This window comes from Lissotriton helveticus, chromosome 3_1 (genome assembly GCF_964261635.1).
Source record: "Lissotriton helveticus chromosome 3_1, aLisHel1.1, whole genome shotgun sequence".
In the NCBI taxonomy this organism is placed as follows: Eukaryota; Metazoa; Chordata; class Amphibia; order Caudata; family Salamandridae; genus Lissotriton; species Lissotriton helveticus.
In genome coordinates this window covers 2,099,986,064-2,100,010,722 of record NC_136061.1, presented here as the reverse complement: position 1 = coordinate 2,100,010,722, position 24,659 = coordinate 2,099,986,064, and the positions used below count along the sequence as shown (strand labels likewise).

General features: G+C 47.4%; 1 protein-coding gene across 4 annotated transcripts in view; it reads left to right on the top strand.

Annotated features, from left to right (window-relative positions):
- FES (FES proto-oncogene, tyrosine kinase) overlaps window positions 1-24,659 on the top strand; it is a 498,639-nt gene that overhangs the window by 267,268 nt on the left and 206,712 nt on the right. For all 4 annotated transcript variants that reach the window (XM_078683274.1, XM_078683270.1, XM_078683273.1 and 1 more), the window contains exon 9: window positions 13,733-13,855. In XM_078683274.1, the coding sequence (XP_078539400.1) occupies window positions 13,733-13,855 (123 nt within the window). The remainder of the gene's footprint in view (window positions 1-13,732; window positions 13,856-24,659) is intronic.

Below are 24,659 nucleotides of genomic sequence, written 5' to 3'. Positions count from 1 at the left end.
TGTCACTTCTTGTCTCTCCTCCTTCATCGAGGCCAACCATCTCCTGGCCTCCCACCAAGCGGGTTTCCGCCCGGCTCATTCCACCGAGTCAGTGGTCTTGTCCGTCATGGACGAGCTAAAGAGTAAGGCAGACTCCAACTTGCCCCAAGCCTTGGTGCTCCTTGATTTGTCCGCTGCGTTTGATACGGTCGACCACTCCATTCTTCTCGACCGTGTCTGCGCAGCGGGCGTTCGAGGCACTGCCCTCTCTTGGCTCGCCTCCTTTCTTAAAGATCGGACTCAGGCGGTGCATCTTTCCTGCCACACCGCCCCTACCCGCTTGGTCCCCTGTGAAGTCCCCCAAGGTTCCTCCCTGTCCCCTCTCCTCTTTAACCTTTATATCCGCCCCTTTATTCTTTCTCTTCTTGATATGGGGGTCTCCGTGTATAATTATGCGGATGACCTCCAGCTTGTTTTTGATCTTTCTTCTCCTTTGCACTCCCTACCTAAATTCCACTCCACCTTAGTTTTTATTTCAGACTGGATGAACTGGAATCAACTGAAGCTCAATCTGGACAAGACAGAGCTGGTCCTGACTGGCCCTTCCTCTTCCCCTTGGTCGGCCGCCTTTTGGCCTCCCATTTTCGGCCCTCCTCCTGTCGCAGTGGCCTCTGCAAAGACCTTGGGTATTAAAGTCAGCCGGGACCTCTCTATGCATGCCCAGATCAGCTCGGTTGTCTCCTCCTGTTTCCTTCTCTCCGAATCATCCGAAAAGTATCCCATTTCTTTTCCCCTGACGCCCTTAAACTCATCATCCTGGCAATGATTCTCTCCCGTCTTGACTACAGGAACAGCCTGTATGTGGGCATTCAGGCATACGAACTTCGCCGCCTACAGGCTGTTCAGAATCAGGCCGCCCGCCTTATTCTTCACCTCCCTAAGTCCTCCCACATCACTCCTGTCCTGAAATCCCTTGATTGGCTCCCTATCTCTTAGAGATCCCTTTTTAAGATGGGCTGCCTGGCCTTTATGGCCCGGGCTCGCACCGGCCCAGTCTTTATCAATTCTCTCATCACTCCCTACACTCCCAACCGTTCCCTCCGTTCCGCTAACCAGTTTCTCTCCAGTGTACCTCGGTTTCGCAGATCAAAAACTGGAGGCACCAGATTTTCTATATTAGGCCCCTCTTTTTGGAATAGTCTTCCTCTGTCGATCAGATCAATCACCACCTACCCACAGTTCCGTAAGGCCCTTAAGACCCACTTGTTTTCTACTGCGTACTCCTATTAAAACACTTCTGGCACTTTCCACCCTCCTCAGTCCTCTTTCCAGCGCCAGGAAGCCGCTTGGTCACAGTGCGCTCTATTAAGAACCTTCTTCACTTCACTTCACTTTACTTCACTTCACTTCACTTCACATCTCAGCGTTGCGTTTCAGGCAGCTGTTGGTAATCCAGAGCACGACGTCTTGCATTCCCTTCTGGAAGTTGAGCTGCACGATGAAGTTGTGCTCCGACGCGCCCAATCCCGGTCTGATCCGAGCGCGTTAGATCAGCAAGCGGAGAAAGATGCCTTGGTGTTGATACATGACACGCTCACCCGGCTTGACAGATTCACGCTGGGCCAGTACAGGCAACGTCTCCACCGCAAAGGGGATAAAACTGGCCGCTTATTGGCCTGGATACTCCGTCGTGAGTTCGCACCTGAAAGGATAGTAGCCCTGCGGGGCTCTAATGGAATTATGGTCCACTCTGAGTTTGATATACTTGAGGTTCTACGGGGCCATCTACAGGCTGTATATGAGGCTGACCCATTGATTACGGAGGATGTCTATCACTCATACCTTGAGGACCTCCACCTCCAGAATTTGCCGGAGGCTGCGGTAAAAGAACTTGATATGAAGCTGACACTCGTGCCAAGACCCCTGGTGGGGATGGATATCCGACCGAGTTTTATCATTCCTTCGGGCACATAATGGCCCCCTTCATGTTGCAAGTTTACACTGAGGCTCTGCACACTGGCGCCCTTCCACCCACCATGAATCAGGGAGAGGTGTGCATGATTTTGAAGCCGGGCGGTGACAGTATTGATCCCGCGGCGTACCGCCCTATCACCTTGATTAACACAGATGCAAAAATCCTTACTAAGTTATTGGCCACTCGCCTTGCCCCGCTCATGACTCGACTGGTCCACCCCGACCAGTGCGGATTTATCCCGGGTCGTAATACGGCGATGAATTTGCGTCGCCTAAATCACGTGCTGCACGAGGTACAGGGAAGAGAGGGCCCTCACGTGTTGGTCTCAGTTGATTTGGCTAAAGCCTTCAATACGGTACATTGGGGATATCTGATGCAGGTGCTTCAGAAGATGGGGTTCGGACCTGGATTTCGCAATTGAATCCGGGTGCTCTATGGGGCGCCCCGAGCCAGGGTGCGCTTGGGATCGGCCCGCTCGAATGAGTGGTCATTGGAGAGAGGCACCCGCCAGGGCTGTCCTCTCTCCCCACTCCTGTTTGCTCTTGCAATTGAGCCCCTTGCCATTTCCGCCCGCACTGAGCTGCAGAACTGGGGGATAGTGGTAGGTGACACTACCAATGTGGTCTCCCTCTACGCAGATGATGCACTTTTCTACCTGACCTCCCCCGTTGAAGCCCTCCCCGCCTTGTTGCGGCTCCTGGACCGATTTGGTGCAGCCTCTGGGTTACGTATCAATCTTAACAAATCTCTGGTTTTCCCACTGATGAGCTCTGTCCCAGACCTGGGAACGGATTTTAACTACTTAGGCCTCCGCTGTGAGCGAGTGGTGTTTCGATACCTGGGCATTCAGGTGGCCACATCTGATGAGACTCTACAGACTCACAATGTTGACAGAATACTCAAGGCCCTACACAAATCTGTTGTCTTTTGGAACACGCTTCCTCTCTCCCTCATGGGGCGATTGGCAATTGCCAAAATGGTGATGCTCCCTAGGGTTCTATATGTTTTACAGAACACCCTATGTCCGTTACCTCCTCGAGTGTTTCGCACGTTGAACTCGCTCCTTACCTCCCTACTTTGGGCGGGTAGGCGCAGCAGGGTAGCTCTACGCACCGTAACGAGATGTTGGGATGAAGGAGGCCTCGAAGCCCCGAGGTTTGACCTGTATTATTATGCAGCGCAGCTTCTCCCAGCCGCAAGGTGGTTCGCCGAGGATGATAATTGGGAACTGGCACTGCTGACTGGTACGGCAGATGACAGGGCCCTGCAGAAGGCTTTGATGCAGGGTCGTGGCGCCGACAGCACTCAACCATATGTGGTGCGACACACTACCGGAATTTGGCAGCGGTTTGTCGAAAGGGTGTTGAGACGTGCTCCGTTTCATAGGGAGCTCCCTATATAGATCTTGGCCCCGATACTCCGGTTGGAAGAAAACATGTCCTACCAGGAGTGGCGATCGGGCGGATGTGAGACTCTGGCGGACCTCTACCCGAATGACTCCTTCGTGTCCATTGAGGGTGCCATGGAGTCCTTTGAACTGGGCGCCGGGCAATACCTCCACTACAGAAGTCTTCAAGACGTGGCCAGGATAACGTGGCCCCAATTTACAGAAGCACCTCCGCTCACCAATACTCTTGATATAATTTTATCCTGTGGGAGAAGTAAGAGGTTGATCTCCCTTCTATACTCGGCCATGCGCCGAGACTCGACCCCCCCGACGGCACCGGCTTGGGCAGCTTGGGAGGCGGACTTAGGGGTGGAACTGGAACCTGCCCAACGGAAACGGATTGGGCTCTTGACCCGTAAAGTCTCCTGTAACGCACGTTTTAAGCTTATCCATTTAAATTTTGTCCATCGCACCTATATGACGCCTGTCTCCCTACACCGCATATCGGTGGATAGGCGTCACGAATGCCCTAGGTGTGGGACACGGAGGGCGGGTTTCCTGCATTTGGCGTGGGAATGCCCCATGGTTCAGGACTTTTGGCGCAAGGTGGTGGCCCACATTACTCGAGCCATGCACATTAAGCTTCTCTTAGATCCACTCCACTGTCTGCTGGCACTGGTACCCAGGCCCAAAGAAAAGAAGCTGTCCTATAAATTCCTGCAACTCTTGTTAGTTCTGGCGAGGAGACGCATGGCTATCACTTGGATGGGTCAAAGGGCACCCGAGATTCCCCCTTGGCTGCGGGATGCAAGGGAATGGGCCTTAGCTGAAGTGAAACACATGCAGAGCACTCGCAAAGATGAGAAACTACAGGATGATTTACTCGCTTGGAGAGTGCTGTGCATGGAGGGGCTGGCGGAGGATGATTCGGACGCCACCAGCGCTGAGTTATTTACTCCCGCTGATTCGGAGTCTGACTATGATGGGGAGGGAGCTGATGTGAGATGTCTGGGTCCGGTGTAGGGGCCCCAAGTAGCCACGCCGATATTCCTTAATATGTATGCCTGTATATAGCTGTGATTCCCATGGGTCAACGCTACACTATAATGACTGCGCTTTAGCTAGCCCTCACATAAATGTCCTACATTGATCGGATCTGTACTTAGTGATACCATTCATGGGGTAATTGGTTATTGTTAAACTGTTACGTAGTATGAGAGAGCACTATGAGAAAATGGCGAAGGTACTGATAGTATCATATCCTTAGAGCACAAATGCAATTTACCTCCTTTTATGCATGCTTTACTCCTACGCCGCCCAGCCTCCGGGATGTGGGCCATATACGGATGTGTATTGACATTGGAGCGACATGTTATTACCAGTTGCATGTCGGTGGTATTGATAACTGTATGCTTTGTGCCCTTTTTTCTATCTTCGCAATAAAAAATATATTTAAAAAAAAAAAAAGTTCCCCAGTGCGCAAACTAGAGTTCAGTTATGTGTCACTCAGGTTTTTACCAACTTAGGTTTTAAAACCCAAAAGAGTACATTTACATTTAAATGAAGCTGTTTGCACAGTATTTTATATGTAGTTAGCTGATGTGTAGATTATTTTGTTCTTTTCAATTTAGCCACCTCTTTGATCCTGCCACCAAACTCACTGGACTCCACCCCGCTCCCCCCACTCTGGATCACAGTTCTGGATCTTTTTAATCCACTAAATGGCTATGTGTAAATGAAAACAACCTGGAAACGTGACACATAAATAAGGCTGTACTTTGAGGCCATCTTCATTTACATGTACTTGCAGAGGCATTTGCCCCCCCCTGGGGAACCATTCACGGACCTCCAGGTGGGTACACCCCACAGTTTGAAGACCTCTATTTTAAAAACATCCACAAATTCCCTCTTCCAGTCTTCCACCATCTCTTTTCCCTTCACCTTTTATCCAGCACATCTCCGTCTAGGGTCCATTCCATTCTAAAAAATGTGAAAGACTCAGCTTTCCTACTGAAAAACAACAAGATGCAAGGAGACCGTGCCCTAAATAAAATAAACGGTACAAAGGGGGTAGTGATGGACGGAGCATCTGAACCAATCAAACACTCACACCCAGTCAAAAGATCTGGGTTTAATCCATCACCATTCTTTAGCCCACTCTGCCACCCCAGTTCAGACATGGCTATATGCAAATCAGTCTGACCCTGTGCCTCATGGGAACAGTCCAGCCCGAACTGCCAAGCCATGCCTTCCCTAGACCGGAAACAAGCTTCCGAGGACCGGTTTCTGGCATTGCAGCCTTCTTCAGCCCGGCTTGCTTGAATCCAGTGGTAAAGTGAGCAAGGGACTCGCGTCTGAGCATACCCTGCCACACTTATGGCGGCCAAAAGCGGTACAAAAGTGGGTGGTGATGGACGGACATCTCCGTCTGGGGTCCATTCCATTCTAAAAGATGTGAAAGATTCAGCTTTCCTACTGAAAAACAACAAGATGCAAGGAAACCGTGCCCTAAATAAAATAAAAGCATTAGCTGGAAAGCCAAACGCACCATTCTGTCATCTGTGGCTGAACTCATCAACCTTCCCAGAAGGCTTGGTCTTCTTTCCTTGCTACTGGGGAATAAGATGCACTCATTACATATCTAGAGACTCGTACAAAGCCTTTGCTGCAGTTTTCATCTGTAATAAAATAAGTGCAGGTGCCTAAAACTTCTCAGGAGGCTTCTACCCACTTCCTAAACTGGTGCCGCCCATTACATTTATGGACGATGGCCAAAACTGGATTACAGTGCCTTCCTCTGCAAAGTTTGTGCAGATGTTCTCACTCAAATATGAGTGTGAAACAATTGGTTCAGATAGTGCATTTTGCATCATAGTTTTCACTTTAAATTGTAGTTGTAGTCTTTAAAAGAGCACTTTGAAGCTGAATCCTGTTATTATTTTGTTTTCATTCTCAAGCTTTGCATAATTTAAACAAACACATATGTGATGTTGCAAGTCAACCAGCTTTGCAAATTTGCACAGAGTTATCTGCGAACATGAGCAGCCTTTTCAATGGCACGAAGAACAGTAGACGTCCTGGATTATAACCGTTCATAGCCCTGATGATGAATGCTGCTTCCCTAAAAGAAATAGAGAACCAGTTTATGAGCAGCCAGAAACGAAGCACTAAAGCAACATCAACCACACATTTAACCCCTTCACTGCGGCGGCTATTCTGCCGCAGTGCTAAGGGGGCGGGGCAGCCGAGCGGCGGCCGCATGCTGATGACGGAACCGCTCCGTCACCAGCCGCGGTCAAGCTGTGCTGATGACGGAGCGGTTCCGTCATGGCCCCGCCCACTCAATAGAACGCCCAGCGCAGGCTCGGAATCCGCGCCGCACAGGCGCGGTGGTAGGGCCATGACGGAACCGCTCCGTCATCAGCACAGCGCCACCGCAGCTGATGACGGAGCGGTTCCGTCATCAGCATGCAACGGGTTAATCATATTTTAACCAGGTTCCTACTTGAATCAGCCAAGTTACCAGGGTAGTCTAATGCATTTGACCTCACAATTTAAGTTGAACTAATAGGATGGCCAGTTAAAGTACACCTCACATCAATGTTGAGTCCCATCTCTCACAGTGATAGCTCCATGGCTTTGCATCCTTTTAACACTCACTCTCTCACAGTGATATCCAGTACTGCGGTCTTTCAACATCACCAGTTCTTTAAATGGGCAGGTACTGTCCGGTACTGAGTATCTGCACTTCTTTCATTTGAAAGGGAGAGTACCTACACTTCTCAGCACTTCTGCAATACATTTATTGGGGGATGTTATGTTGGTGGGCTGTTCCACCAACAGTGTTACTGTTAGGGGTGTTCCATATGTGAAGCCTCTTCTCTGCAGTCTATGATTGGTGTTTGCAGGGGGAGGGGTCAAGGTAATAAAGGAGACCTGGGGCACCTACCTCATGGTCATTTTGCCACTCCACTACCTATGTGTCCGTGTGTTGCATATCCTGAGCCTGTGTCCCCCCTGAACGCCCCCTACAATCGAACAACTGTCGACGAGGGCAGTCGAGCCCTGGTGCCTCCCTGTGTCCCCACCTGGGTTTGCTGCGTTGTCCAAGTCCTGCGATCGGCCTCCCTCTGGGCCAACGTCCGTCCTTTGGTCCCTGCCTCCTGGTTGCTGCTGCAGTGTGGCTCTGGGGACCGCCGCGTTCACTCACTGCAGGTGAGGCTGTGATCTCTGCTGCCTGCAGTCATCTGTTGGCGCGGGAGACTTCCCTTCCTTATCGCGCCTGTCCGAGCCTCTTGCACATTCAAGGGCCTGTTGGTGCGTGCCTGGCATTGACTGCACAGTGCACAAACCCCCTGTGGCTCATCTGACGACCCCGACGCCTACACTGGCTGCCTGAGGAGGAGCCCCTGCCCACCGTGTGTGTGTGCCTTCTCCTCGCCTGCCAGAAGTGAGGCCCACTTACGGGAACAACGTGGTCCCATTCGAGGACATCGCAATAACGTCTGTCTAAAAATGTTTTTTTTTTTAAATTGGAAGACTACCCGGAGGGAGTCTTCGCACAGTGGAAACTGCTGCACACACCAATTTTCGAGGAAAATCAATGAACACTCACTCATCCACCTAGTGCCATTCCTAAGTCAAGGAGGCATGTGGCTGCCATAAACTCTCTGCCTGTATGTCTGTTTCTGCAGGATTGCTGTTCCATCAGAAGCTCTGGCTCAACTTTCTGGGGATGGTATACCCATCTGGCCCACCAGTCCCAGTCTCCAGTTCAGTTCATCAGCAATTATTCAGGGTCACTAATTAAAGTCAACAAGTCACTCCCGGCAAGGCATTCTCAGTGACCCACAACCATCATGTCTACTGTGCCTCCCATTGAACCTTTCCTAATTGATGGACCACCATCTGCTCAAGCAGCCAAATGGAAGGACTAGCTGGAACGCTTCAAGACATATTCACAGTGGCGTTGAAGTTGACAGACCGCACCCCTTGCTCCTGCATTTGGGAGGTGCGACCCTCCACAAGCTTGGGAAGCCAGTTGTGGAAGCAGGACCTCTGTTTACATATAATACTCTGAAGGAGGCACTGACCGCTCACTTCGAGCCGATGGCCAACTATGATTACGAACCCTTCCTACTGCGTCAGGCAAGGCAACTGTCAGAAGAATCCGTGGATGGCTTCTACGCTCAAAGAACAATTGATGGACAGAATGAAGAACAATGTCATACATTCACCCCAGTACAGAGATATGGGCCTAAATCCATCACCTTTTTGCTCACCATGCCACTCCAGTTTGGGCCCAGCCATATGCAAATCAGTCTTGACCCTGCACCCAATGAGAACATTCCAGCCCGAACTGCCAGGCCAGGTCCTCCCTGGACCAGAAACCAGCATCCTAGGACCTGGCTCCCACTGGTTCCCCAAGATGGACTTACGAGCTAGATGTCACCAACTACATCTGGACCCTGAGTCGAGGGCCATCACAACCTTCTCGACTCATGTTGGTCTCAAAAGATTTAAGCGTCTCAGCTTCGGAGTGCCAAGTGCAGTCGAGGTCTTCCAAGACATCATAAGAGGGGTACTAGCTGGCCTAAAAGGGGTCCTCAATGTCAGTGATGACATTCTGGTACAAACACCCACCCTGGAAGAACATCTGCATTGTCAGAGAGACAGTTTCAGCGCCTAAAAGACAAAGGCCTCACGCTCCATTGAGAGAAATATGCTTTCCTCCAGAGGGAGAAAGCTTTCTTCAGATACCGGTTCTCTCAGTATGGAGTGTCGCCTGATCTAGCCAAAGTAAACGACATCCAGCTATCCCCAGCTCCTACCGCAGTCATGGGTGTGAGGAGTTACTTGGGTATGATCACCTACTGTGGACGTTTCATTCAAAACCTGACAGTCCTCACTGCCCCTTTGAGAGAGCTGACGAAGACCAACACCAACTGGAAGTGGGGGCCTGATCAAGAGAAAACTTTTCAGGACACCAAGCAAGCATAATCTGAGGCCACCACTCTAGTGTACTTCAACCCAGCCGGAGATTCGGAAATATCGTTGGACCCGAGTGTCATCGGCCTTGGAGCAGTGCTGTGGCAGAAGCAAAGCAATGGAGACTGGACACCAGTGGCCTATGCGAGACGTACCCTGACAGATGCCGAGCAATGGTACTCACACATCGAGAAGGAAGCCATTGCGGTCCATTGGGGGTGTCGCCATTTCCATCTCTACCTCTATAGTCAGACTTTTGTGGTCCACCCGGATCACAAGCCTTTGATTCCACTCTTCATGGGTTCTCCTCGAAGCCTCCACCAAGAATCGAAAAGTGGATTCTGCAATTACAAGAGTACCAGTTCACGGTGGTCTACCGCCCAGGGGCTCAAAACCCTGCCGATTTCCTTTCCAGACATGCACGACCGGCCACGGAGGAAGAAGAATCTGATGCAACTGAAGTGGAAGAGTACATTAAGCTGGTGGTATAGTGGTTACGGCCATTGCCCAGCTCTCTTGAGAAGATCATAAAGGCCACAACGGTAGACAAGTGTGGACAGTTAGCCATCTCTGCAATTACCTCAGGGAGGTGGCACGTCTTGATCACAAAACGCCCTGCAGGACCAAGGAAGCATAGACCTGTTGGACTCCCTGCACCATGTGCGCCTAGAACTTTCTGTGTCTCCCGAAGGCTACTTAATGAGAGGGTCCTGTTTGGTAATCCCTAGGACACCTGCAGAAACGAGTGGCCGATCTTGCTCCTTTGGCCCATCAAGGAATTGTCTAGGTAAAATCTAGACTACGATGCAAAGTCTGGTTCCCGAATCTTGACTGGCTTATGGAGCAGAGTGTTAGCCCGTGCTCTCTGTGCCAGGCGGCTGGACCAGCTGAACCACCATCCCCCATCTTCACAGAGGATATACCACTTTGTCCCTGGCAGAGAGCTTACGCTAATTCTGTAAGTCTGATGGGAGGCACATGCTAGTCATCATTGATGATTTCTCGAAGTACCCGGCGGTTGAAGTCATGGACTCAACAACAGCGAATGCCACTATTCCTCGCTTGGAAAAATAATGGCCACTCATGGGCTCCTGAAGGAATTACGCATTGACAATGGTCCTTCCTTCTCCAGTCATGAATTCATGGAGTACTTGCAGTCTCAGGGCATTCAGCATCGCAAGGTCACACCCCGCAAGCCACAAGCGAATGGAGAGGCTGAACGCTTCATGCGTACTTTGACCAAGGTCCTGCAGATTGTTTTGGCTTGTTGACAAAATATGGAATGTGCTTTATACAACTTTTTGAGTGAGTACTGACTCACACCCCATTCAACGACCCAAGTCAGCCATGGCTCGCTATGCATCGGTCGACCAATGGGTGATGTCATTCCTCAAGTGGATCAGCTGTCAGATCTGCAGGCGCAGGTGGCGGAAAAGATGAAAAAGCATCAGGCAAGAATGATCACATGTCCCGAGTTTGTGGAACAAAGATCAGGGGCCAGATGTAGATAATTCATATTTACTGACTCTTAAATACCAAATTTTACCGATTCGGTATTTAAGAGTCGGTAAATATGAAGGGGGGAGATGTATGTATTACAGAATCTGTAAATACCGAATCTTTAAGATTCGGTATTTACTGATTCTGTAAATACCGAATCGGTATTGCCCATTGATTCCTATGGGCCTTGAAGCCCATACCGATTTTAGCAAGGGTGCAGGGGGTGTCACTTTGACAGCCTCTAGCACCCCAAAGACGGGCATGTTTGCCATGTGGCACACAGACATGCCCTAAGGGCATGTCTGTCTGTCACATGGCTAGGGTGTGCATGCACACATGTGCATGCACACCTGGATTCGGTATTTTACCACACAATTGGATTGTGTGGTAAAATACCGAATCTGTAAGGCCTGTGGCACTCTCAGGAGTGCCACCTACATTTGGATATACCGAATCAGTAAAAAATACCGATTCTGTATTTTACAGAATCGGTAAATTTACTGAATCGGTAAATTTACCGATTCTGTAAAAATATGCCCCTACATACCAATTCTTACTTACCGGTCGGTAACGGCCGAAAATACCGATTTTCGGCTGTTACCGACCGACCTACATCTGGCCCAAAGTCTCTTGCCGTGGGAGACTTGGCCATAGTGAAGCAAATTCATGCTCCCTTTTGAGGATGATCCCTGGCGAATAGAAGCTGTGAACGGCACCATGATCAACCCCAGAGCGCAGGAGCGTCTGTTACAAGGAATGTGTCCTAATTCAAACAGTGCCAGACACCTGTAATGCAGACTGTAGAGACATCATCTGAGACCTTGAACAGTGAGGTTGGACATGGTGGCTGCTGTGTCCCTCGGGTATCTCTCCTTGGTAGGGAATCTACACCTGTTGCCTCTGGTCTGGGACGTATTGAGGCTGCAGAAATTGCTGTTTATCCACCAAGGTAGCTGAACACCCACAGATTTCCTGATGTCCATTGGCGGGCAGGCGTGGCCATGCTTTGGATGATGGTGGTCGTCAAGTAAATGGGAAGTACCATCCCAGAGCACGTCCTGAAAAGTCTTCTCGTCCAAAGGACTTTGAGTTGGTTTGATGCATAGTAAAGTGATATGTTTTCTTTGCCTCTCTCTCTCTCTCTCTCTCTCTCTCTCTCTCTCTCTCTCTCTCTCTCTCTCTCTCTCTCTCTCTCTCTCTTTCTCTCTCGCTCTCTCTCTTTCCATTCTTTCTTTTTTCCCATTTTTCTTTGCCGTTTTTGCCTGAGGGCACCTGTATCTATTTTATCACCTGTGTAATAGGATCTACTGTGATTTTGTTTGAAATAAAGGAGGAATGTTCTGTTGGTGGGCTGATCCACCAACAACATTACTATTGTCACACTGGGCCCCACCAGCGCTAAAGCCGGCTTTGCCGCCTATTGAGAAAGGCAGCACATGTGCACCATTTTCATGCTGCCCAGTACACCGGGAATGGTCTGGATGTCACACCCATGAAGATGTGACGTCATCACATGCTGCCCACATGCTTTTCATCAAAGTGTTTTGGTTTGGCAGGCTACAGAAACCGGTCCTGCAAGGGCCTGCTGGGAATGGCACTGAAACCTATTTCAGATTTGTTTGCAGCAGGAACTCCTGACCACGGGTGGGACAGAAAGAGTGCTAATGGGGGCCCTTCGAGATTAATTAATCACTGAATCTCTGAATGCAGACAAGAGACTTCACCCTTTTTTTGTTGTTGCAGTTTTTATGTAGTTTTTATAGATTACATGAACCATGAGCAGTGGCAACACAATCAAGCCATTCTCCTTTAACAAGCACCTTCTCACAAACACACTGTTCTCCTTTTTGATAGTCAGAACCTGCTAACTCTTTACCCATGTCATAACTTTCCTTAGATCTCCCCTGGCTCACCTTCTCCTTCTGCATAGCCACCTTTCTATCCACCTTCTCTGGTCCAGGCCTTCAACATCGTTCCAGGCTGTCTCGCCTTCAAGGATATACATCTGGTATCTCTGTTACTCTATCATTTGTAGCTTGATATACCAACATCAGCTCCTATAAAAAACCCGGCTCCTATTTAATCTACTCACCATTAGCGACAGTAAACTCTCCATAACCATACCATATTTGCTCGCTAGACCAAGTCATTAGCTTGTAGTCTGTATAACGTACACCCCTTGTGGTTAAATGCCAACCTTTCCAAAACAATTGCACGTCTCCTCTAAGACGGGTTGCACCCTGCTGTCTGTTGCAAGGCACCGTGGAATGCAGGCCTTGATCCTTAAACACAATGTGATCCTTGCCTTCATTGTCACTTCTCTAGCATCTTTTGTCTCCACACATTTTGAATAGTGGCCAGTCACAACCTACACGTATCACGTTTCCTCTCTTATGGCTGTGACTGGCCCCATTAAATCTACTGAACTTTTCCTTGGCCTTGTGGGAATTCCCAGTAAAGACAAATGTGTTTCCCTGAGTGTCTTCATTGTGTCAATAGCATCACAAAGAACTAATCTCTCTTCTAGTCACAATACATGTTCTCTGGTGGTTGCAAGGGTTTAGAAAAACAGCAGGTGTGGAAGACGTATCTCAAAAGCAGCAAGCAATATTACTCTTCAACTCATAATGAAAATTTGTCGCACTAAAATCTATAACAGAGGAAAAGGCAATATCGATAGTGTTTGGTCCTCCATTCGAACACCACATTGATGGCGTTCTGAATGTTATTCATGTTCTGGTGCTACAAATATATCTATAACCTATTAGTGTCCCAGGAAGTGCATCTGAGATCATTTACTTGTTTTATAAAGAGGTGCAGTTTATCTTTTCAGCAGCATGTCATACTCATTTGACCCGTTGTCCTGGCCTATATCTCACATGTTCTGTTTCCATCTGTTGCAGCCTCACATCAGTGGAAGAGGAGCTGGCCACGGTTTCAGAAATGGTCCGAGAGAGACAGGAGAAGGTATCTCAGCTGCAGAAGGAACTTCTGAATGAAGAGCGCACTTTGGATCATGGACAACGGTGAGATGGCACAGGCGGAGTGTGACAGAGTGCTTTGACTATGAACAGGCTTAGGGTTAAATGTAGGGTTGCCAAAAGGCTTCTCCATGTAGGTATGTCTGTCTGTTCTACCCGAACATCTTGTAGTCAGACTAGAAGAAAGCAGACTTTCCCCAAGACAAATAGGGAAGGGAACCTCAGAATCATTTAGAGGATTCACATCTGGGTGTATTCAAAGTGCTCTCCAAAGCTCTATATGAGCTCACTTACATCTAAGTAAATGTCTTCATACCATTTGGTGATGCCTGGAGCATGTTTGATCAAGTTTACATGCACCATCCCTTTTCTCAGTAGATTTACCATCCAGCTTGTACTTCCACTGAAGCCAAATTGAGGAAGAGAACTGTCGGTCTAAACATCAAGTAATATGCAATGTAGACAATGCACTTTTGAATGCAAAACACTTTCAATACACACTAGAAAAGATTAATTAGTATCCTGGATGTGTATGTGCCTTGCTAGCTGAGTGATGCATTGCGAAGCAATGATGAGTGTGATGAGCTGTTGCATGAGAATTCTGGGCAGCCATTGGTGTTCTAAATAATGTCTAAAGTAGGGGTCTCAGACCAGTAGCTTGTGAGCTACTGGAGCTCTCCAGCTACCTCTGAGTAGCTCACCTATGTGCAGCTCAGCTTATTAAACTAGAAATATTTTGCTTGGTTGAAATAATATACATATTAAAAAATTGAGGCCTGGTCTAAAGCATCAAGAGCACACATCATTTGTTCCTGAAGTGCCTGGACACGCATGTTAAAGAAAATTGGTATTTTGTTTGCATGATGAAAACATTTTCGGGAAACAGTCTGGCGGGAGAGACAAGTACATAAACCTCCTACTGCTCACCTGACAAAACCCATTTCATAAGAGCATATCGCAAGCCTGACCTCCAACACCATTCAGTTGAACTCGGTTATGCCCTCCTTAGATTGTCAATCTTAAAATGCTGCTTCCTTCATTCACTTACTTTTGTAAGCCCACCATCAGTACTCCTACTGTTTGGGTCACTGGCTTTCCCACAGGACCCGTACCTCAAACTTTGAGGAAAAGAGATGGAATCCTGAGTTCTACTGAACCACCAAAATATCTCTTCCAGGGAGAATATAGTTTTATATGCAATGCAACATAAAATAAAGAACTATTTGGTTTCACAAATTTCAATGAGGTGGATTATGTGTCTGGATAAGAAACCTGTGTCAGATTTGAAAACAGTCATCACAATGAAACTGATACAAAACAGGCTAGAGAAGCATGAATGACAAAGTCGAGTGCAACCAGGTTAACTCCATTGTGCTGAGATATATCCCTCCAAGTATTGCCTGGAGCAGTGTTTCCCAAACTGTGGGTCATGACTCATTGATGGGTCGCCAGACCCTTTTTAGTGGGTTGTGAAAATTCAAGCAATAAATAAAGATTCCTTTAAATTCTGTATCTATCTTGTCACATAGCTTCCCTTCAAAGAAAGAGATCTATGTCTGGCTATGCCTTCTGTCAAGCTGTTGGTTATTTTTTAGCAGACCTAGCGCTGGAGCCCGCATGCGCTCCTTGCTCTGCCAGGCTTATTGTAATCGGTAAGATTTCAAAAGTGTTGTTTAAGCCCCGCCCCTGCATTTCATTGGCTTGCGTCATCATCCATGCTAAACGCTGGTTTTGGATTTTACAAAAGGCTTCTTAGTTCCTCCTTGTTACCGCCCTGTCTAAATTTAGCCCCACCCATCTGAACTGCACGGTGTACTTGCGGCGGTACACTATTGACTTTATTAGTTGGTGTATGCACTTTTTTCATTAAAGTGAATCTGCTTTCACGTCTACGCATAGCATACATTTTTTGCGGTGTTACACTGTTTTCTTTATTATTATTATTGGGTGTAGGCAATTTTTTATTTAAGTGAAGCTGCTTTCACCTGTTCGTGTTGTGTTGATTCGTGGTGAAGGAAGCGCCGAAGGTCCTCTGATTGTCTAATAATAAGCCACGGAGAGGTTAATACACTGCGTGTTCAATTAATGCTCTTCTGCTTTCACGGGAGAGGTTAGTACGTTCGGGGCAATACACTGCGTGTTCAATTGTTGCTCTTCTGCTTTCACGGGAGAGGTTAGTACGTTCGGGGCAATACGCTGCGTGTTCAATTTTTGCTTTTCTGCTTTCACGTCGCAGTGCATTTTTGTGTTGTGTTGATTTGTGGCGAAGGAAGCACCAACTGTCCACCGATTGTTTAATAATAAGCCACAGACAAGTTAGTATGTTCAGGGCAATACGCTGCGTGTTAACTAGCATGGGGCAGAGGCAGTAAGAGCTTTCACGTGTTTGTGTTGTTTTGATGCGTAGCGAAGGAAGCGCCAAATGTCCTCCGATTGTCTAATAATAAGCCACGGAGAGGTTAGTACCTTCAGGGCAATATGCTGTGTGTTCAATTGTTGCTATTCTGCTTTCACGGGAGAGGTTAGTACGTTGGGGCAATACGCTGCATGTTCAATTTTTGCTTTTCTGCTTTCACGTCGCTGTGCATGTTTGTGTTGTGTTGATTTGTGGTGAAGGAAGCACAACTGTCCACAGATTGTTTAATAATAAGCCACAGACAAGTTAGTACGTTCGGGGCAATACGCTGCGTGTTATCTAGAATGGGGTAAGTCATGAGACAAAGAGGGAGGTAGAGGCTCACGGGGAGACTAAGCGAGAGAGACACAGAGGCAGTAAGAGCTTTCACATGTTCGTGTTTTGTTGATGTGTGGCGACGGAAGCGCAGAATGTCCGCTGATTGTGTAATAATAAGCCACAGAGAGGTTAGTACGTTCGGGGCAATACGCTTCGTATTGATTGATTGATTGATTGATTGTTAACTGTTCGACTATTTAAAATCATTACAGTAAAATGCTAAAATTGATACCCACCCACCCATGCCCTCCCACCCATGCCACCCCCCTCCCCAGCCATTCAGCTTTAAAACCCTGTTTCCGATAGTCAATCTTGTGTTGCAAAGCCCATTTTGCCTTTGATCCGGGGTTTAATTCATGTTGCAACAATGTTCAAATCAAAACACGTGGAGTGGCGGGCTCACTCTTCTTTGCCCATGGATGTTATGCCAGCAACTTATTGACCCATTAATCAGTCTCTGAAAGTCAAGAGCTTGTGGAAAGTAATTTATACACTTGCGTTTAAGGCCTGTCTGATCTGGTGAATAAGTTTTGCCGCTCTTGCGATGTAGTTATGTAGGTATGATTTTGCAAGATGGCCGCCCGGTGAGGAGTTCCGGCCGGGAGCTCCCGGCCAGACAGGGCCTTTTAGGCTGTATTTCCCGGATTACCACCTCCCCGGGGATGGCCCGCTCACCTGGGTCCTTGTTGCTCCTCGAGGCCCCATTCCAGCGCTTTTTAGCCCGAGATGATCGTCGGAGCTGGCGCTTGAGGCTTGATGCTTTTCTCCTGTGGAGTTCCTGAGCCAGCTTGGCCGATGTCCGGTGGAGCCGCTCTGCTCGGGTTGTCTGGCCCAGGTAACTTGCCGCGACCGACACCTACCCAGCCGGGCATAGGGCATTGCTCCCCTCCAGACTCCGCTGCTAGCCTTTGTCTCCCCCCCCCCGCCATATCCTCTTCATTGCCCGGTTTGGAGCACTGGAAGGGCCCCTTCGCTTTCTGGCTCTATGTCCGATGCCCGATACTAAACTCGTCTCTCCGGAGGGCTGCAGAGGAGCCGGGCGGAGACTCCCCATCCTGTCTCTGGGTGGCCCGATTGCTACTGCCTTTCTCCTCAGCCGGCCTGCCTGCTTTGCCTCGTCGCGGGACTGATGGATTGACTTTCAGACACGACCGAGGTGAGAGGGTGCCAGTTCCGCTCTCCGTGGCTGCTCTGGGCTCTTCACTCCTTAACCTTATCAGAGAGGTGCCCCCTCCGATTCTTCTAGCTTCGCCGCTCGCCTCTTTGCTAGACCTCGGGCCGATTTGGGTCACGGGGGAGGTTTAGAGTCTGGACGGCTCTCCGCAACCACTCTTGAGCCTATTTTTCTGCAATTCGTCATGGTGAGACGCCCCTTCCTGCTTTCCGTTGACATTATTTTTAGACTTTGCCGCCTCCCGTTCTACGGACAGCTGCATTTGTTCCCTGACCCCTGGGCTCTGGATTGAACACCTCTGCCCCCGCTGCTCATGGATGGGGCTGCTGTGGACTTGGGCCGACTGCCTTTCTCCCTCCGGACTTGCTGGCTGTGGTGACCCTCCACCTTGAATGTCGGACTTGGACCTTGGTGCTCCCGCCATTTTCTTTTTATGGCTCTCTTCTTCTACCGCCCCTCTCCTGATCTGCCATTTTGGTGATCTCTGGCCACTTCCTCTGTCCCTGCGACCTTTCTGTTGTCTCTCCTGTGCCTCAGAACCACCCCTCGCTGTCCTGCTCGTTTTGTCTCGCTCTTGCTTTCCTATCCTTATTCTGCCTTCCTTTCCCTTTCTCTCTGTTCCCCCTCTTCCTTCCCCTGCCCCTTAAACTGTTCTTGTCTCTTACTTTCAGCCTCTCTTGAAACCATCCCACTGCTTTTCGTTACCTCACCCTGCGCCATCCTCGAGCTTTCTCATTTCCCTACTCCCTGTTTTGTAATGTTTTATTGTGTGCAACCTCCCACCCTCCCTTTGTGCTGTGACTGCATCCCCCCTCCGACCCCACTTATGGAACTCTGCTTTTCTGTATATAGAGATAACTCTAATCACTAGTATATGCAGTAGACCTTTGTACTATCTACCATTCCTATGTGACTCTTAGAGTATATCCAGTCATATCCCTTCCCTATGTATATAGAGATAACTCTAATCACTAGTATATGCAGTAGACCATTGTGCTCTCTACCATTCCTATGTGACTCTTAGAGTATATCCATGTGTATCCCTTCCCTATGTATATAGAGATAACTCTAATCACGAGTATATGCGGTTGACCTTTGTACTCTCTACCATTCCTATGTGACTCTTAGAGTAAATCCAGTCATATCCCTTCCCTATGTATATAGAGATAACTCTAATCACTAGTATATGCAGTAGACCTTTGTACTATATACCATTCCTATGTGACTCTTAGAGTATATCCATTGTATCTCCTTGTGTGACTTTACATCTTGTACATTTGCAATTTTTTCTGTTTGTATCCTTCATGTAACGCATGTAATCCTAAGTCCTTATGTTTTTCAACTGGTCCTTATGTAAAGCGCTCTGACACCTTCGGGTAAAGTTCGCGCTATATAAAATCGCATAAAGAAATAAAGAAATAAATAAATAGTGGGTTTTATGTTTCCGAAAGGTACCAATCTGATGCCTCCTTGCATGTTTTGATTCCGAGGTTTCTTAGAATGGGGCGGAGCAGCCTTTGTTGTTCGCTAGTCAATTTGGGGCAGTAACATAATAGGTGGAGCCAGGATTCCCTTTGGTAGTTGCATAGACAACAAGAAACTGCTCCATCTGCTTGCTCCCATGCGGCATTAAAGTCCGCAGTTCTAAGGGCTGTTAGCCTCATAAAAAGGATTTTCCTGTGAGCCTGGGCGTCTAGTGCTTCCCATAGGTATTGTTGAGCTTTATCCATGGTGTAAGATTCGTCCAAAGCCATCGTGAGGGTGTTAAGGCAAAAGTGCAGTTAGATCCTTTTCATGCGAAATAGAGCAGACTTGCCATTTGATAATATTTGACCAGGCCTTATGCGGGAAGGTACCACTGAAAAATTCTCCTCCTTTTAGGTGCTCGTGTTTTTTATTTGCACGGAGAGTAGAGGGACAAAACTCTAGGGTGCTAAAGCCAGCCTCTACCTCGTTGTCCAGTTTAACTGCTGACATCAACATAGCTCATAAAATGCCCAAGACGTCCTTAGAACAGGTCTATGCTGCCAGCGGGCAGTGGGCTGGCAGCGTCGCAGACGTTTCTCGGGGTGAGGAAGGCCATCGAGGACACAGCACGTCTATACACAGTGTAGAAGTATGCTCACTGCCCTTTGTTGTTGGTATAAAAGTGGTCCCAACAGGCCCTAAATAGAACAGATTTCCTAACGTCCCAAAGCGACTCCTGCGATCTGGTCGCAGTAAGGCTTTCTGGTCACATTGTGGATCCGTACCGTGACACGATCTGCTGAGGACACGCTGGCTTGTGCCCCGCCCATCTGCTCTTCTATTAAGACCCTGGCGGTCTCGTGATTATAGAGCTACGCTTGTACAGGGCCTGTGTTGGGCAGCTAAAACCGCAGCAAAAACAGGCTCGCCCCTGGTCGTAGAATCTTCTTCAGAGAGGGACAGGCAGTGAGCGACGACCTCGTGCCCTGAGTGTGAGATGGGGGGTCGGAGTACTTGCAGTGTATTTGTCTCGTGGCTCGGGGTGTCAAGTTAAATAAATAATGTAATTCTTGTGTTTGCTTCTGATGGATATTCAACAGATTGCACGTTTCTGTATTCCAAAACAAAGTATAATTATCACGCCCCCTCCTATTAGGGCAAAGAATGCAAGTTACAAAATAAACAAGACAGGATTTTGTTTCGTTTGAAACTACATGACCCTGTGGTCCACATGTGTGAAAAATACAAGCTAGAACAAGCATTTGCAATGCAATAGGTCTTGCATTTACGCAAGTTTGAGCTATTGACATTGCAAATGACAATGCCTTTTATTTTTGTTTTCATTTTTACAACATAACTAAAAGGCATTGTCAGTTCAGTTCAGTTCATACGTCTTTATTTCGATATAATTTATCATAAAAGACAGCAACATAAAAACAATGGGTTTCAGCAATTTACAAAATATACCATGAAAAGTACAATGGAGAACTTGATTAACCATTATGTGCCAAAACACCACTCCAATCATTAAATTTACACTCTTTTTTTAAAAAGGTTTTTTAAAAAGAACCCAAATAGATGGTTATTTGGGATACATAAAACAGAATTAAATTGATTGAAAAATAACGTACCAGAATATGCATAATAAAATAAACCAATCAGATAAAAAACTAACAGGTGTCAATGTCAATGGGGTGCCTAGCTCTAATAACTCATGTCCAACCTAAGAATTTTGCTACTGCTATGGCCACAGGGACAGATGTATTCGTCCTCAGCAGCCAGAGAGCCTCCTGACCCACCCGTGTCCTCATATTCTTACAAATTGGTTTTAACCATTTTCTCCGGAGGGGCAACATATGCGGGGCAAATAAAAAAGACATGGCCGATAGACTCTTCCTGGTCATTGCACCACGGGCAAGTGTTCCTGGACTGACCCCGCCACTTATATATGAAGGATTTCAATGGTAATGACCCAACTCTAAACTGATGGTAGAGCTTCCTATCACTGCACTTAGTGATAGCATCCCAGTAATTTTCATACAGGGGATCGAGCTTGTGAGTCAAAAAACTACCGGTCAGAGATGATAAATGAGATTCATCAATAAGCTTGTTTCTATTGCCCGCCCAATAAAGATCCTTAAATTCCTTCTTAGAAGGGAAAACATTGTTTTCAGGGTCAGACCACAGGTGACTTAAGCCCATGTTATCTAAAATTGATTTCACAGTTTTAAGCCATGGGAGATTCCCAGAAGCCACCATAGATCTAAGATCTTCAATTTCCTTTGCAAAGGATGCGGGTTCCGGAGTTGACCAGATCCTCCTCCACAGGGCAGCAGTCCTAAATTGTGCAACTTCTTCAATAGGATGGCAACCTAAATCCAATAGCAAGGGTTTCATAGGGGTAGATTGAGGCAGGCCAACCAGACCACGCATAAATTTATTTTGTACTCTAATCAATTGGGACAGATCTGTATAACCCCAAAGGTCCGCACCATACAATATTGCAGATCTTATTTTAGCATTATATATTTTAAGTGCAGGACCAATTCTTTTTGTAAGTGAGGTTCTCTGTTCCCTGATAAGGGTCCCACTCAGCTGCGAGAATTTTAGAGAGAGTACATCGATCTAAGCTTTCCATCTAACTCTGTTATGCAGAACAACACCCAAGTAGGTCATCACATCCACCTCTTCTAACCCAATACCATTCATACAGACATGGCCCACCCGCGGCCTATTTTTTGTTAGCACCATAAATTTGGTCTTACTCACGTTCACCTGAAGATCATTAACCTTACAGAATTCCTCAAATTTAATTAGTGCCATTTGTAGCCCCTTTTGGGATTTGGAAAGGATAAGGGCGTCATCTGCAAAGATGAGGAGTGGGAACTTCGTGCCACCTAAAGAGTGGGCATCAGATGGCGTATCCACAAAGAACTGTACAACTCTATTAATAAATAATAAGAATAAGGTCGGCGCGAGTACGCACCCCTGACGAACCCCACGAGTAACTGGGAATCTCTGGCTTACCTGCCCCTGCATACCCCATCTGACCTGTGCAAAGTTTGCCTCGTGCAGTCTTACGACCAAATCTAAGAGATCACTCGGCATACCCATTGTTCTCAAGGATTCCCACAGTTTGGCTCTAGGGACAAGGTCGAATGCAGACTTTAAGTCTACAAATGCAGCATAAATTGATCCCCCACCCAGGAGCACCACCTTCCAGTAAATAAGGATGAATCTAAATACCTTGTCGATCGTACTGACACAGGATCTAAAACCAGCCTGCATGGGCGATAAGATATTCTCAGTCTCCATCCAGACCTGAATTTTAGACAACATCATCCTAGATATAATTTTCTGAATTGCGTCTATTAAACTGATGGGGCGGTAATTCCCCGGGGACGAACGGTCCCCCTTTTTAAAAATAGGTAGAATTTCCGCCCCCTGCCAGGAGTCCGGAATAGGAGCTCCATTCGTGATGGCGTTCGCTAGTGTGGTAATATACGGTATTCAAACCACGGGATCGTACTTGAAGTGGTCCGCCGGGATACAATCCATGCCTGGGGCTTTACCGCCTTTAGTCAGGCGTAGAGCAAGCTCAGAATCCTTGGTATCAAAGAGTGGGAGAGAACCCAACGGCTTTGGTACCAAGGTTCTCGCAGTTGGGCCACAAACAACCATATCCTTCGGGCTTCTAAACTGGGATTCAAAGTATTATACCCAGTCTTCAGCTGCAACATGATTTGATGGGGTTTGAAGTTCCACGGTGCTCCCCTATTTGACAATCTGCCAGAACTTGGTTTGATTGGAGGACAGACTTGCCTCATAAAGATCCTGCCAGTGGCGATCGTCCCAATCTCTCTTAGCCTCTCTCTGAACCTTTTTGTACTCCAACCTTGCATTCCTGATTTCAGCGCTATCACGGGTTTTTAGTGTTTTAATCAGGCAATTATGCGCCTGACGGCACAATTTATTATACCATTTACACCCTGATATACCGGTCAGGATTTTCCCAGGCTTTGTATTTGTAGAAAAAAGAGCTTTCAGAGTACTAAAAAGGTACTCATGTAGTTCACTTATATTCACCGGATTATCCATTGGATCAACCAATGCCTCAATGGATTGTAGCGTGACTAAAACTGTGTCGGAAATCTTTTTTAAAACTGCGGGGTCTTCCACTACCCTACTCCACAGCACCTTCCTCCTATCATTCGTTAAAAAAACCTCTGCAGTGGTGCATTCGGTGGGCCTCACCTTTGATGTGCTACTTCCAAACTTCAAGCCAAGGACCAGTGGATTGTGGTCACTCTCCGGACGGGCCAGGACCGCTGACATCATCATAGCTCATAAAATGCCCAAGGTGTCCTTAGAACAGGTCTATGCCGCCAGCGGGCAGTGGGCTGGCAGCGTCGCAGACGTTTCTCGGGGTGAGGAAGGCCATCGAGGACACAGCACGGCTATACACAGTGTAGAAGTATGCTCACAGCCCTTCGTTGTTGGTATAAAAGTGGTCCCAACAGGCCCTAAATAGAACAGATTTCCTAACGTCCCAAAGCGACTCCTGCGATCTGTTTGCAGTAAGGCTTTCTGGTCACATTGTGGATCCGTACCGTGACACGATCTGCTGAGGACACGCTGGCTTGTGCCCCGCCCATCTGCTCTTCTATTAAGACCCTGTCGGTCTCGTGAATACAGAGCTACGCTTGTACAGGGCCTGTGTTGGGCAGCTAAAACCGCAGCAAAAACAGGCTCGCCCCTGGCCGTAGAATCTTCTTCAGAGAGGGACAGGCAGTGAGCGACGACATCGTGCCCTGAGTGTGAGGAGGGGGGTCGGAGTACTTGCAATGTTTTTGTCTCGTGGCTCGGGGTGTCAAGTTAAATAAATAATGTAATTCTTGTGTTTGCTTCCGATGGATATTCAACAGATTGCACGTTTCTGTATTCCAAAACAAAGTATAATTATCACGCCCCCTTCTATTAGGGCAAAGAATGCAAGTTACAAAATAAACAAGACAGGATTTTGTTTCGTTTGAAACTACATGACCCTGTGGTCCACATGTGTGAACAATACAAGCTAGAACAAGCATTTGCAATGCAATAGGTCTTGCATTTACGCAAGTTTGTGCTATTGACATTGCAAATGACAATGCCTTTTATTTTTGTTTTAATTTTTAAAACATAACTAAAAGGCATTGTCATTTACAATGCCAGTAGCTTAAACTCGTGTAAATGCGAGACCTATTGCACTGCAAATGCTTGTTTAAAACGGTCACTGGTGGTTACAAACTCCCCTCACTTTGCTGTCTGAGAAGAAAAGTTAACTGAATTTTGTGACAGGAAGGGCTGTTGGATGTCATTTTTTGTAACACACATCACAATTTAAATACCTTTAAATAAACTGCATACATTCAACAGTTAGGAAAGCAAAAATAAAGCAGTTTTTGTAATTCTAAAGTGTTATAGAAACAAAGATT